At 40.0% G+C, this 15,265-nt stretch overlaps 1 protein-coding gene across 10 annotated transcripts in view; it reads right to left on the reverse strand.

The window, feature by feature from the left end:
- Positions 1-14,775, reverse strand: part of SAP130 (Sin3A associated protein 130) — a 97,101-nt gene extending 82,326 nt beyond the window's left edge. The window contains exons 1-2 of one of the 10 annotated variants that reach the window (XM_028508622.2): positions 14,566-14,716; positions 12,936-13,053 (exon numbers count right to left, since the gene is read on the reverse strand). In XM_028508622.2, coding sequence (XP_028364423.1) covers positions 12,936-13,047 — 112 coding nt within the window. In that variant the 5' untranslated portion in view covers positions 13,048-13,053; positions 14,566-14,716. Of the gene's footprint in view, positions 1-12,935; positions 13,061-13,802 lie in introns of those variants that run through there. The other 9 variants (XM_028508623.1, XM_028508626.2, XM_028508620.2 and 6 more) reach the window with 9 other exon arrangements.
- Positions 14,776-15,265: the final 490 nt, after the last annotated feature.

A 15,265-nucleotide genomic window follows, 5' to 3' on the forward strand; every position in this document is an offset into this window, starting at 1 on the left:
AGTTATAATTTATATACAATAAAATGGCTACTCTGAGAGTAGAGAGCACAATTTTTTTCATTACAAATACTCTCACCAACAACCTAGGAGCAGAATGGTTAGGTAAATGTTTAATTTTCTTCCTTCCTTTTTTTAAAAAAAGATTTTATTTATACATTTTTAGAGAGGGGAAGGGAGGAAGAGAAGGTAAGAAACATCAATGGGTGGTTCCCTTTCACATGCCCACTACTGGGGACCTGACCTGCACCACAGGCAAGTGCCCTAGATGGGGAATCGAAGAGGTGACCCTTTGGTTTGCAAGGTGACACTCGATTCAAGTCATACCAGCCAGGGCTAAATGTTTACTTTTTTATAAAACTGCCAGAATACTTTTCAAAGTAGTTGTATGATATTTTGTTCACACCAGCAATGTATTATAGAGTCTCAGTTGCTCCTCATCTTCACCAATTCTTGATACACAGACATTCTAAGTGGTGTGTACTTGGGTATCTCATTGTGGTTTTAATGAGCATTTCCATGATGATTAGAAATGTTGGACTTTTTTATGTGACCATAAGCTATTCATATATATCTTCCTTTGTGAAACGTATGTTCATATCTTTCATCCACTTTTTAATCAGCTTTACTGAGTTTCAATTTACACATAAAATCTACAAGTCCTTGCATAAAATTAAATTTTCCTAAGAGTACACAGACCACACCACAATCATGATATAGAATGTCATTTTCCTTTACTCTAACAAGTTCATTCATGACCCTTTACAGTGAATTCCCTTCCTCCCACACCTGCTCCTTACAAACCACAGATCTGCTTTCTATCATTACAGCTTTGTCTTTTCTGGAATTTCATATAAATGGAATCATACAGTATGTGGTCCCTCGTATCTGACTTTTAGTATGTTCTGGAGGTTGATTCATGTTGCAGTATATACTGGTAAATTTGTTGTTTTTCATTGCTTAGTATTCCATTGTATGGATAAACCAAACTGCTTCTATTTTTTCCAGTTTTTCACTATTATGAATAATGGTTCTATGAACACTGAAGAGTCTTTGCATATAAGACTTATTTTCATTTTCTTGGATAAATACCTATGAATGAGATCACTGAGTTGTATGGTAAATTTGTGGATTATTTTGCATTTCTACCAACAATGTATGAGTTCTACTTGCTCCACAGACACATCAAACCTTGGTATTGTTGGTCTTTTAATTTTAGTCATTCTAGTAGTAGATGTGTAATATTTCTTCCTATGGTTTTAATTTGAACTGCCCTGAGGGTTAATTCTGTTGAGTGTCTTTTATGTGCTTATTTGACATTTAAATAGAGTCTTTGGTGAAGTGTCTATTCAAATATTTTGCCCATTACAAAAAAAAACAAAACAAAACAGGCTGTCTTTTTACTAATGAGTTAGAAGATTGCTCTATATATAAAGGTTATAAGTCTTTTGCAGATACATTTATTACAAATGACTTCTCTTAGTCTGTGACCTGCCTTTCTATTTTTTTTATTTTTAGTTTTTAAAAGATTTTCCTTATTTATATTTATAGGAAGAGGGGAAGGAGAAAGAGATGGAGAGAAACATCCATGTGTGGTTGCCTCTTACACATCCCCTACTTGGGAAATGGCCTATAACCCAAGCATGTGCCCTGACTGAGAATCGAACCAGTGACCCATTGGTTTGCAGGCTGGCACTCAACGCACTAAGCACACCAGCCAGGGCTGCCTCTTTATTTTTTAATGCTGTCTTGACAAGCAGTAATTTTTAATGTATCAGTGCTTCTTTGTAATTCCTATGTTTTGTGAGTTAGGCACCTTTTGTTTTCTCTAAGGTTGCCAACTGTTTCTGCAATGTTTTTTAACATTTTTTTAATTGTTATTCAAGTACAGTTTTCTGCCTTTTCCCCCAACCCCTCCCCACCACCCCAGCCCTCTCCAATTTTTTGTTTTAGAAGTTTCAATTTTTATGTTAGGCCTATGATGATACATTTTGAGTTAACTGTTATGTATGATGAAGGTTCATTTTTTTCTATATGGATATCCTCATGTTCTAGCACTATTTTGTAGAAAAGACTATCAGTTCCCTAGTGAATTACCTATATACTTTTGTCAACAATAAATTGGTCATTATGTGTGGGTCTATTTCTGGATCCTCTACTTTGTTCCAATTATCTATATTTCTATACTTAGGCCAAAATCACACTGTCTTGATTAATGTAGTTTTATAGCAAGTCTTGAAGTAAGGCAGCAGAGTCCTCTAAATTTCTTTCTTTTTTTTTTTTTTTTTTTGGTCAAAACTGCTTTAGCTAGTCCAGGTCCTTTGGTTTCCACATTAATTTTAGATTCAGGCTGTCAATTTTTACAAGAGCCTGATGGGATTCTGATTAGAATTTCTTTGAATCTATAGCTCCCTTTAGTAAAACTGATTATGTTAAAACAACAACAACAGGGGGATCTACGATGGCGTCGGAGTAGGAAGGAGCAGATTTGGTTTTCCTCTGCTCAGGGGAGAGAGTCCTGACCGATCTTTGGAGTGGAAAGGCAAGCAACCAACATATTTCACCATTTTTGAGAACGGAGGACCAAGGATTGTGGCAGAACCGAAAGAACAGGGAACGGATCCTAGGAGGAGTGCTGCATCAAGGTGGAGGAGGTGAACACCAGGATACCCACTGGAAGAGGAAACCCAACAACTAAGGAACCACTAACAGATAACAGCAGAAGAAGGTGAAGGAGGGAGTAGTAACCACACAAACCTCAAACCAGGGCTTATCTGGAAATACAACTAAACAGTAGAGACAGTACCCAATACAAACAACTGAACAAGATTTCTTTAAACCTTGTACACACAGAAGAACCAGCCTCAACACAACCTGCCCTCACCAGCACAACAAAATACAGAAGGTGGTGGACAGAGGGACCCACATTTAACCAGCTGGCGGGAAGGAACCACCAAAGAAAGACTCAACAACAATCAAAACCCAAAGGCAAACACAAAGCCAACTTAAACAACAGCCCAAGACCAGCGAGCTTGGGGGGTCAAGGAAACAGCACCACTGAAACTCACTGCTACTCTACTAAAGAAGTTCACATCATAAACCCAGGGAGCCAGAACAGATCAATATAAGAAGCTGAGGTGAACAAGAAGAGTCTCACAAACAATGGGAAGACAAAGAAATACTCCCCAAATGAAAGGAAAGGAGGAAGCCTCAAAAAGAATGCTAAATGAAACAGAGGCAATTCAACTATCAGATATTGAATTCAAAGCAGTGATTGTCAGGAAGCTCAATGAGCTCACAATGAGCTACGAGAAACGACAGGGAAGCTACAATGAACTCAATGAAAACTACATCAGCATAAAAAAGGAAATAGAAACTCTCAACAAGGGCCAAGAGGAAATGAAGAATACAATCTCTGAAATGAAGAACACAGTAGAAGGAATGAAAAGCAGGATCGATGAAGCAGAAGATCGGATCAGCGAGCTAGAGGACAAAATAGAAGAAAACACCCAGAAAGAGCAAGAAAGGGAAAAGAGGCTCAGAAAGAATGAAGAGGGATTAAGAGAAATGCAAGACAATATGAAACGTAATAATATCCGTATAATAGGGATACCAGAAGGAGAAGAAGAACAAGGGATAGAAAACCTAGTTGAACAAGTGATGATGGAAAACTTCCCTAATTTGATGAGACAAAAAGTCACACAAATACAGGAAACACAGAGAGTCCCAATCAAGAGGAACCCAAGGAGGCCCACCTCAAGACACATCATAATTAAAATGGCAAAATGTCAAGACAAAGAGAGAATCTTAAAGGCAGCAAGGGAGAAGAAGGAAGTAACATACAAGGGGGCCCCAATAAGGCTAACAGCTGACTTCTCAATGGAAACACTCCAAGCCAGAAGAGAATGGCAAGAAATAATCCAAGTAATGAGAACCAGAGGCCTGCAACCACGACTACTTTACCCAGCAAGGCTCTCAATTAAGATAGAAGGCCAAATAAGAAGCTTCTCAGACAAAAGAAGTCTAAAAGAATACACCTCCACTAAACCAGCTCTGCAAGAGATGCTGAAGGGACTGCTTTAAGGAAAGAAAGGAAAAGAGAGAGTGAGAGAGGATCACACGTACATAAAAGGCAATGAATAAGTACCTATCAATAATAACCTTAAACGTAAATGGTCTAAACGCTCCAATCAAAAGACATAGAATAGCTGACTGGATAAGAAAACATGACCCACACATACGCTGTCTACAAGAGACCCACCTCAGGATAAAAGATCTGCACAGGTTGAAAGTGAAGGGCTGGAAACAAATTTTCCAAGCAAATGGACAGGAGAAAAAAGCCGGGGTAGCAATACTCATATCTGACAAAATAGACTTCCAAAGAAGATCCATAAAGAGAGACCCAGAAGGTCATTTCATAATACTCAAGGGAAAAATTCACCAAGAAGACATAAACATAGTAAATATATATGCACCCAACATAGGAGCACCCAAATACATAAAGAAAATCTTACAGGACTTCAAGAAAGATATGGACAGCAACACAATTATTGTGGGGGATTCTAACACCCCTCTATCAAAAATGGACAGATCTTCCAAACAAAACATCAACAAAGATATTGTGGCATTGAACAATACCCTAGACGAACTGGGCTTTACTGATATTTACAGAACCCTCCATCCCAAAGAAGCTAAATACACATTTTTTTCAAATGTACATGGAACATTTTCAAAGATTGACCACATGATAGGACACAAAACAAGCCTCAACAATTTCAAAAAAATTGAAATCATACCAAGCAATTTCTCGGATGACAAGGGACTGAAACTAGAAACCAACCCCAAGGAAAAAAACCCAAAACACTCAAATTCATGGAGATTAAACAGCATGCTATTAAACAATGAATGGGTCAAGAATGATATTAGGGAAGAAATCAAACGGTTTTTGGAAACAAATGAAAACGAACTCACAACAACCCAAAACTTATGGGACACAGCCAAGGCAGTCCTGAGAGAGAAGATCATAGCGATACAGGCCCACCTAAAAAAGTTAGAAACATTTCAAATAAACAACCTAACCCTACGTCTACAAGAACTCGAGGAACAACAACAAAGACAGCCCAGAGCAAGCAGAAGGAAGGAAATAACCAAGATCAGAGCAGAATTAAATGACATAGAGACTAAAAGCACAATTCTAAAGATCAATGAATCCAAGAGTTGGTTCTTTGAAAAGATAAACAAAATCGACAAGCCTTTAAGCAGACTCATCAAGAAAAAAAAGAGAGAAAACCCAAATAAACACAATCAGAAATGAAAGAGGAGAGATTACAACAGATACCACAGAAATACAAAGGATTGTAACAAATTACTACAAAGAGCTGTATGCCAAGAAATTTGAAAACCTAGATGAAATGGACAAATTTCTAGAAAAATATAACCTTCCAAAACTCAATAAAATGGAAGCAGAAAGCCTGAACAAACCAATAACAGCAAAAGAAATTGAAGCAGTCATCCAAAAACTCCCAACACACAAAAGCCCTGGACCAGATGGTTTCACAGGAGAATTCTACAAAGCATTTAAGGAAGAACTAACACCTATCCTTCACAGACTATTTCAAAAAATCCAAAAAGATGGAAGACTACCAAACTCTTTTTATGACGCCAACATCATCTTAATTCCAAAACCAGATAAAGACACAACAAAGAAAGAAAACTACAGGCCAATATCGCTGATGAACATTGACGCTAAAATCCTCAACAAGATACTGGCAAACCGCATCCAACAGTACGTTAAGAAGATCATACACCATGACCAAGTTGGATTCATTCCAGGTATGCAAGGACGGTACAATATACGCAAATCAGTAAATGTAATACATCACATAAACAAAAGCAAAGACAAAAACCACATGATCATATCAATAGATGCAGAAAAAGCATTTGATAAGGTACAGCACCCATTTATGATAAAAACACTCAGTAAAGTGGGAATAGAAGGAGCATTCCTCAACATAATAAAAACCATATATGAGAAACCTACAGCCAACATTATACTCAATGGGCAAAAATTAAAATCTTTTCCATTAAGAACAGGAACAAGACAAGGATGTCCACTTTCACCACTTCTATTCAATATAGTCCTGGAAGTCCTAGCCACAGCAATCAGACAAGAAAAAGAAATAAAAGGAATCCAAATCGGAAAGGAGGAAACAAAACTGTCACTGTTTGCAGATGACATGATAGTGTACATAGAAAATCCTATAGACTCCACCAAAAAACTGCTTGACCTAATAAATGAATTTGGTAAAACAGCGGGATACAAAGTCAATATCCAGAAATCAAAGGCATTTCTGTACACCAACAATGAAACAGCAGAAGCAGAAATCAAGAAAAAAATCCCATTTGAAATAGCAAAAAGGAAAATAAAATACCTAGGAATAAACCTAACCAAAGAGGTAAAAGACCTGTATTCAGAAAACTACATAACACTGAGGAGAGAAATCAAGGAAGACACAAACAAATGGAAACATATACCGTGTTCATGGATTGGAAGAATTAATATCATTAAAATGTCCATACTACCAAAAGCAATTTACACATTCAATGCAATACCTATTAAAGTACCAATGGCATATTTCACAGACATAGAACAAACACTTCAACAATTTATATGGAACCATAAACGACCCCGAATAGCCGCTGCAATTTTGAGAAAGAAGAGTAAAGTAGGAGGAATCACAATACCTGACACTAAACTATACTACAAGGCCACTGTAATCAAAACAGCCTGGTACTGGCATAAAAACAGGCACATAGACCAATGGAACAGAACAGAGAGCCCAGAAATAAACCCAAGCCTCTATGGTCAATTAATATTTGACAAAAGAAGCAGCAACATAAAATGGAATAAAAACAGCCTCTTCAACAAATGGTGTTGGGAGAACTGGACAGCTACGTGCAAAAAAATGAAACTCGAGCACCAACTTACACTTTATACAAAAATAGATTCAAGGTGGATGAAAGACTTAAATATAAAGCGTGACACCATTAAAGTCCTAGAAGAGAATGTAGGTAGGAAAATCTCAGATATTTCATGCAGAAACTTTTTTACTGACTTGTCTCCTAGAGCAAGGGACATAAAGGAAAGAATAAACAAATGGGACCTCATCAAAATTAAAAGCTTTTGCACAGCTAAGGAAAACAGTATCAAAATAAAAAGAGAACCAACTGTATGGGAAAACATATTTGCTAATGATACCTCAGACAAGGGTTTAATCTCCAAAATATATAAAGAACTTACACGACTCCACTCTAAGAAGACAAATAACCCAATTAAAAAATGGGCAAAGGACTTGGACAGACACTTCTCCAAGGAGGACATACAGAAAATCCAAAGACACATGAAGCGATGCTCAATATCGCTAGCCATCAGAGAGATGCAGATTAAAACCACAATGAGATACCACTTCACACCAGTCAGAATGGCCATCATAAACAAAGCAACAAACAACAAGTGTTGGAGAGGATGTGGAGAAAGGGGGTCCCTAGTGCACTGTTGGTGGGACTGCAGACTGGTACAACCATTATGGAAAGCAGTTTGGAACTTCCTCAGAAAACTAAAAATGGATCTGCCTTTTGACCCAGCAATTCCATTGCTGGGACTCTATCCTAAGAACACTAAAACACCAATACAAAAGAACCTTTGCACCCCAACGTTCATAGCAGCACAATTTACAATAGCTAGGTGCTGGAAGCAACCTAGATGCCCATCAGTAAATGAATGGATCAAAAAAGTATGGTACATTTACACAATGGAATTCTATGCAGCAGAAAGAAAGAAGGAGCTCATACCCTTTGCAACAGCATGGATGGAGCTGGAAAGCATTATGCTAAGTGAAACAAGCCAGGCAGTGAAAGACAAATACCACATGATATCACCTTTAACAGGAATCTAAACAACAAAACAAAACAAAACAAAACAAAAAACTAGCAAAATATAACCAAAGACACTGAAATAGGGGATAGTCTGACAGTGGCCAGAGGGGAGAGAAGAGGGAATTTCAGGGGGGAATGGGTAGGGATTACAGGAACAAATTTGGAGGACACATGGACAAAAACTGGGGTGGGGGGTAATGGGGGGAAGGGGAGAGGGTTGGGTGGAGGGGCTGGAACGGGAGTATGGGGGAGAAAACTGTACTTGAACAATGATTGAAATAAACAACAACAACAACAACAACAACAACAACAACAACTGAGTTTTCGCCCTGGCTGATGTAGCTTACTGCACTGAGCATGCGCTGGCAAATCAAAGGGTTGCCAGTTTGATTCCCAGTCAGGGCACATGACTGGGTTGCTGGCCAGGCCCCTAGTAGGGGGCAAGTGAAAGGCAACCACAAATTGATGTTTCTCTCCTCTTTTTCTCCTTCCCTTCTCCTCTCTCCAAAAATAAATAAATTTTTTAAACAAATTAATTTTCATTGCTAGTAAACAGAATTCATTTTTGTATATCCTGCAAACATTACTAAGTTCATTTATTCTAACAGCTTTTTATAAGCATTCTTTAGCATGTTCTGCACACATGAACATGTTGTTTATGAACAAAAAGTTTTACATCTGTTTTTCCATTATCAATTCATTTTTAACCATCCCAATTGTCCAAACAGATTTTACCCTAATTAAAGTTTTAAGGGAAATGAAGATTTCATAATTTTCCCCCAAATTCAAGATTTTGACTTTTGACAATTATACAAAGTTATTGTATAATGTAGTGCCCTAACTGGGCACTATTATTTGGAATGTCATCCCATACACCAAAAAGATTACAGGTTCAATTCCTGGCTAGGGCACATACCTAGATTGCAGGTTCAATTCCTATTTGGGGTGCAAGTGGGAGGCAACCAATTGATATTTCTCTCTCAGATTGATATTTCTTTCTCTTTCCCCTCCCCTTGTCCCCTTCCTCTCTCAAATCAATAAACAGGTTCTTTCTGCACACACTCAGGTCCAGCAGAGGGAGCCACAAGCTATAGATGGCTAATAACTCCAAAAAGGTTGTCCACCAACAGTCACAGGCAGCATCTGACATGGTCTGCTCCAGAGATTTTGCCAATCCACATAATACATACCAACATAAAAAGGTAGCCAAAATGGGAAAAACAAAGAAACAGGCCCCAAATGAAAGAATAAGAGAATTCTTTGGAAGTAGAACAAAATGAAATGGAGGCGAGCAATTTATGTGATACACAGTTTAGAGTAATGATTATGAGGCTACTTGACAGCATGAAAAAGACATAGGAACATGAAAAAAAGGACCAGACAGAAGTAAAGAATACAATATCTGAAATAAATAATACACTGGATGTAATTAAGAGTGGTTAGATAATGCAGAGGAACAAATCAGTAATTTGGAAGACAAGGTAAAAAAAAAAAAAAGAAAGAAAGAAAGAAAACCCAAGCAGAGCAGCAAAAAGAAAAAAAGAATTTTAAAAAATGAGGAGAGTTTAAGAAACATTTGGGACAACATAAAGGGTAACAACATCTGCATCATGGTAATGCCAGGGGGCAAGAGTGAGCAAGGGATTGAGAACCTATCTAAAGAAATAATGACAGAAAACTTCCCTAACTTGGTGGACGAAAAAGACACACAAGTCCAGGAAGTGCAGTCTCTCTCAAAGATGGACCCAAAGAGGTCCACACCAAGATACATCATAATTAAAATGGCAAAGTTTAAAGATAAGGAGAGAATTTTTAATGCCACAAGAGAGAAAAGTTAGTTATCTACAAAGTAGCTCCCCATCAGACTGTCATCTGATTTATCAGCAGACACATTTCAGGCCAGAAGGGATTATATATCAAGGTGATGAAAAGCAAAGACCTACAACCAAGGCTGCTTTACCTAGCAAGTCTATCATTTAAAATTGAAGAAGTAAAGAGCTTCTCAGACAAGAAAAAACTAAAGGAGTTTGTTACCACCAAAATAGTATTGCAACAAATGTTAAAGGACGTGCTTTAAGAAGGAAAATAGTTAAAAATAAAATGACAATAAATACATATATATCAATAATCACTTTAAATGTAAAGGCTTAAATATGCCATCAAAAGACCCAGGGGGTAGCTGAATAAATAAGAAAACAAGACCCATATACATGCTGTCTCCAAAAGATCCACCTCAGAACAAAAATACACAGACTAAAAGTAAAGGGACGGATCAAGATATTTCATGCAAATGGAAAAGGAAAAAAAGCTGGGGTAGCAATACTTGTATCTGACAAAATACACTTCAAAACCAAACTTATATTAAGAGACAAAAGGAAAAATAAACTAGGGGAACAGGACTACATCAAACTGAAGTTTTTGCACAGCAAAGGAAATCAACAACAAAATAAGAAGACAACCTACTGAATAGGAGAATATATTTGCTGATAAGGGGTTAATATGCAAAATTTATAAAGAACTTATAAAACTCAACACCAAGAATACAAACAATCCTATGAAAAAATGAGCAAAGAATCTGAATAGACACTTCTCCAAAGAGGACATACAGGTGGCCAATAGGTATATGAAAAGATGCTCAACATCAATGAAAATTAATACCACAATGGGATACTGCCTCATACCAGTCAGAATGGCTATCATCAATAAATCAACAAATAACAAGTGCTGACAAGAATGTAGTAAAAGGGGAACCCTTGTGCACTATTGGTGAGAATGGAGATTGGTGCAGCCATTGTGGAACACAGTATGGAGGTACTTCAAAAAATGAAAAATGGAACTTCCTTATGACTCAGCAATTCCACTTCTGGGAAGTTATTCAAAGAAACCCAAAACACTAATTTGAAAGTACATATGCACCCGTATATTTGCTGCAGTGTTACTTATAATAGCCAAGATATGGAAGTAGCCCAAGTGTCCATCAGTAGATGAATGGATAAAACTATGGAACATTAACACAATGGAATACTACTGTCATAAAATAAAGAAAATGCTACCGTTTGCAACAGGGTGGATGTGGAGAACATTATGAGAAATGAAATAAGCCAGTCAGCAAAACACAAATACCATGATTTCCCTCATATGTGGAGTCTATGAATACACTGAACTAAGAAGTAGAAACAGACTCATAGAGTAGGGGGACAGCTTTGGGCAGGGCGGTGTGGGGATAAGGGGTAGAGGGATTGAGCAAAAAGGAAAAAGGACTCACAGACAACAGTATGGTGACTGTAGGGGGTCGAGTATATAAGGGGGACAAATGATAATGAGAAGAAATACAATAAAAATAACTTTAAAAAAATAACCTTTCTCCAAAATAATAAATAAAATCAATAAACATATCCTTTGTGGGGATTTAAAAAAAATCATATAATGTACTATCTCACATTAATCTGTTCTTGGAACCATTTATTATTTCCTTCCAGATATCTGGAGTTCTCAACTTCAGTTTATTTTTTACCATCAAAGAATCTTAAAAGTAGAGAATTGTTGTAATCTTTACTTCTGAACTTAGATCATGTATTTGAAGTCCTGATATGCTCAAGCTCCTAAATTACTTCTTCTGATAAGAGCAATAGGAAGTATTGCTTACAGGGACTTTTTTTTATAGTAACTGAGGAGAAAACACTGTATCAGAAGTGTAATTATAGACAATTTTGGTCTTAGTCAATGATTTTCTTCTTAATAAAATTTGAGAGCAATTATTGCTGACAACCTTTAAAATAAGCAATATAATTCCTTGTAAAAAAGAGATGTTAAAAATATTCTTCTCAGTTATGCTCTTTTTAAATTATTCTGTTGTGAGTTTATACCAAGGACAAAACAGTGTCAACATTTTTAAGGAGTAAGGCACTTTTAAGTGGCTCTACAAGAACATGTTGACCACTACTTTGTGCCCTGCACTGCAGCAAGTATAAAACATACAAAGTGTGTAAGACAGACATGATCCTGGCTTTCATTCTACAATGTCCTACCCTCAAATGTGGATGATGGGAGTTAGCAAAAAGTTCCTCGAGAAGTGACTTCTGACTCAAAACCTCAAGAAGAACAGGAATTACCCACATGAATGAGTGTGGAAAGGTATAAGGAAGATTGTGGCAAAAGGAACAGAATGTGTGTATAAATTCTCAAGGTCAAGAGAGGTGAGAACTTTTTATCATGGCTTCAGAAATTATGAGTAGCTACTATTATGCAGGAGGCATAAAGTAGCTTAAAGTTACTTCAAGACTAAACATAACTGAAATACATCTATAACAAAAACTGAGTTGGCAGAAGGGAAGCAAAGCAATGGAAAATGAAGCTGGAACATTAGAAAAAGGGTCACAGCTCATAGGCAAGAGACAGAGGGGATAATTAAAGATGATGCCTGAGTTCCTGGTTTGGGCAATGAACATACAGTGTAACCATTTACCATGATAATGAACATAGCAATATGATAGTGAAGAAAAAGAAACAGAAAGGGGAGCACTTTTTTCCACTTTGCAGTGCTTTTTTTGATTTTTGGATATCTAGAGAGAATGAAACCATTCGGAGTTCTTCAACATCACCACTGTTAATTCAACTGGATTCTTTGTTGTGAAGGACTGTCCTGCATTCTGTAGGTGGAACGTTTAGCAGCTTCTCTGGTCTAAGCAAGTTCTATGCCTTACACACCACTGGGCTCTTATTACCATATCTCTGGACCTTAACTAAATGAGAAGACATTAATACACTTAAAAAAAAATTCTTGTAGGCATGCTTTACTGTAACTTTCATTTATACTCTAGTACATGTGACTGAAATGATTAAAACAGGAAGAAAAAAGTGTTTAAATTTAAACAAGAATTATATCTTTTCTTTAAGTTTGATAACCTAGTATTTACTAAAAATCCCAGAAGGAATTTGCTAATTAGAAATTTGACAATATTCTTAAATCAGGAAGCAACATAGAAGAATATCACAGATCTCACCTGCAGCTGCTGGGTTTATCAATCCTGCAGAACCACTGTTTGCAATCTGTGAAGGAGCCTGGCTTAGCCCAGTGGAAGGAGTTCCTAACCGAGGAAACTGTTGCGAACTCATTTCCACCTGCAGTGCATATAATCATAGAGTTATTACTGGATTCTGAGAGTAGAATCTATAATGAAAAATTAAAGCATCTTTAGTACTTCTATTTTCCCTCAGAAGCAAAAGCAGCATCATTTATCTAAATTACTGGTAATCGATACACAATGCGCAAATTATCTCAATTTTTTAATTTCAGGAAGTACATAAGCTCAATTAATAGTAAAATCGTTTATTTGGTGTTGGGGGATACTGACCCTCCAAAACTACTCGTGGATTGCCACACCAGAAGTCAACACTGAATCCTGTACAACAGCTACAATACATGAACACAATAAATATTTGTGTAAAATTTTATTAAAATTTTTCAAATCCCTTTGAAAGGCTTAAACCTCACTCCAAGGTGAAGAGCACTGTCATCAGTATGTCTTAGGAGGAACCAGAGGAGAATAAGAATCAGAAACCTGACATTAAGAATCCAAAAGGAATTCTCGAATGCTTTTTTCTGCATAGGCCTCCATTTACGGATTCCTTTCCCCTCCTTTCAGACCCCCACTGAGCCAAAGGGACCCGAGACCTTCACCGCCTTCTCTGAAATCGGCCCCCGCTTTCCCCTCTAAGGACAACCCCATTCGTGGCAACCCCGCCCCACCCCACAGCCCCTCCGCCGAGGTCGGAAAATAGGTTTCCAGTCACCACGGGTCTGAGACTACGTCTGGGGGCGAGGAAGAGGCGTTCTTGGGAGCCCCAGGAGAAACTGTCGGTCTCTTTACCTGTCGCCACCGCCCGCCGTTCCCATCTCGCCGGGCTGGAGGTGCCACGGCGGGCGCATCTCGGTAGCGGCGGGGTCCTCCGGAGTATGGGACACGCCTCGGAGGGCGCCTCAATTCAGCTTTTCCCAGCTCACTGTACCCGCGGACGACGCAGGGTCCGAACCTTCTCCTATTTACCCCGCCCGCCCATTGGACCCACGACGGGCGCGTCACTCTAAGACTGGCCCCAATCCGCCGCGACCTTCGAGCTCTGATCCCGCCCCACCCTCCTACTGACTTCCAGCCAAACAAGCGCGAACCTCACCGTGACAGTTCCAACCTTCCCGAGAAGGAGCCAATGGCAGTGAAAGACTAACGTTCCAGGAGCGGATGGGCGGAGAGCCGGCAGGCCCCGCCTCCGTCGGGGTCTAAAAGATGCGGGCGCAGGGCCCGGATGTGGAGAGTCACTTTAAACTGCTTAGGGAGCCAAACTCTCTCGCTGTCTGCCCACCTCCCTCCCGGGCCGCTCCACTTCCCCACGAAGGCCCACACCTTTTTGAATCAACCTAGCGTCTCTCCCTTCCTTGCTGCAGGACACCTGGCCCCTGCTGCCAGCCCAAATGCCGTGCCCAGCTCGCCACGGAGCCTAAATCTGAAGCGCGGAAGATGTGGCACCGCCGGTCCTTCCCAGGGGACACGCAGCGGGAGGGACGTTGCAGCCGACTCCACCGCCCCGCCCCCTCGTCTCCTCCCCTTCACTCTCAGGGTCCTGTCCCGCCATTACCTGGGCGCTGCGCCGAGTGGCACCCGCGCCGCCTCGAGCTCGTTTCCGTGCGCTCTCAGACTGCGAGGCCAAGGTTCTAGGAACTGGACCCACTGCTACTGCCGCCGCCGCCGCCGGGCTGCGACCACTCTGCTCTCCACCACTCAGCCCAGCGCCGCGGCTTCCGCCGCCGTAACGAGCCCCTCCTCTATTGGCTGGGGCAGACCCCGCCCTCCTCCGGGAAGCCAGTCACAGCCAATGTGAGCGGGAGAGCGGATGGGTCGGTCCCTAGGAGGCGCGGAGGCCCTCAGGAAATGTAGTCCCTGGTGCTAGGAGGCGGGTTTGGGCGGGGCCTCCTGACGAGTCCGCGAGGCAACTCCTTTTCTTGAGGGTGGGGGCACAGCTCTCCTTTTTCCCTTCGCGTGATTAAGAGAGTGGGTCACGCCCCTTTGCTTCAGCTAAAGGCACTAGCTTTCGTTTTCCCGATGGTAGTACGGCGTGGGAATGGAGTAATGGAGGTCTGCTGCAGCTGGCGAAGAGGTCAGAAGGGTGAAAGTTTTCCCGACGAGGCTTGCTTCCCCGCGCGCTGCAAGTGGTACTTGATGTCATCACCGAAGGCCGCAGAAGGCAAAGCCTGAGCCTCGTGGGAGGACCGGAGCATTGATCTGGGGAAACTGCCGGGTTTGCGAGCCCCAGAGCCGAGCACCCTTGGTTAAAGTAG

Source organism: Phyllostomus discolor, chromosome 4 (genome assembly GCF_004126475.2).
Source record: "Phyllostomus discolor isolate MPI-MPIP mPhyDis1 chromosome 4, mPhyDis1.pri.v3, whole genome shotgun sequence".
NCBI lineage: Eukaryota > Metazoa > Chordata > Mammalia > Chiroptera > Phyllostomidae > Phyllostomus > Phyllostomus discolor.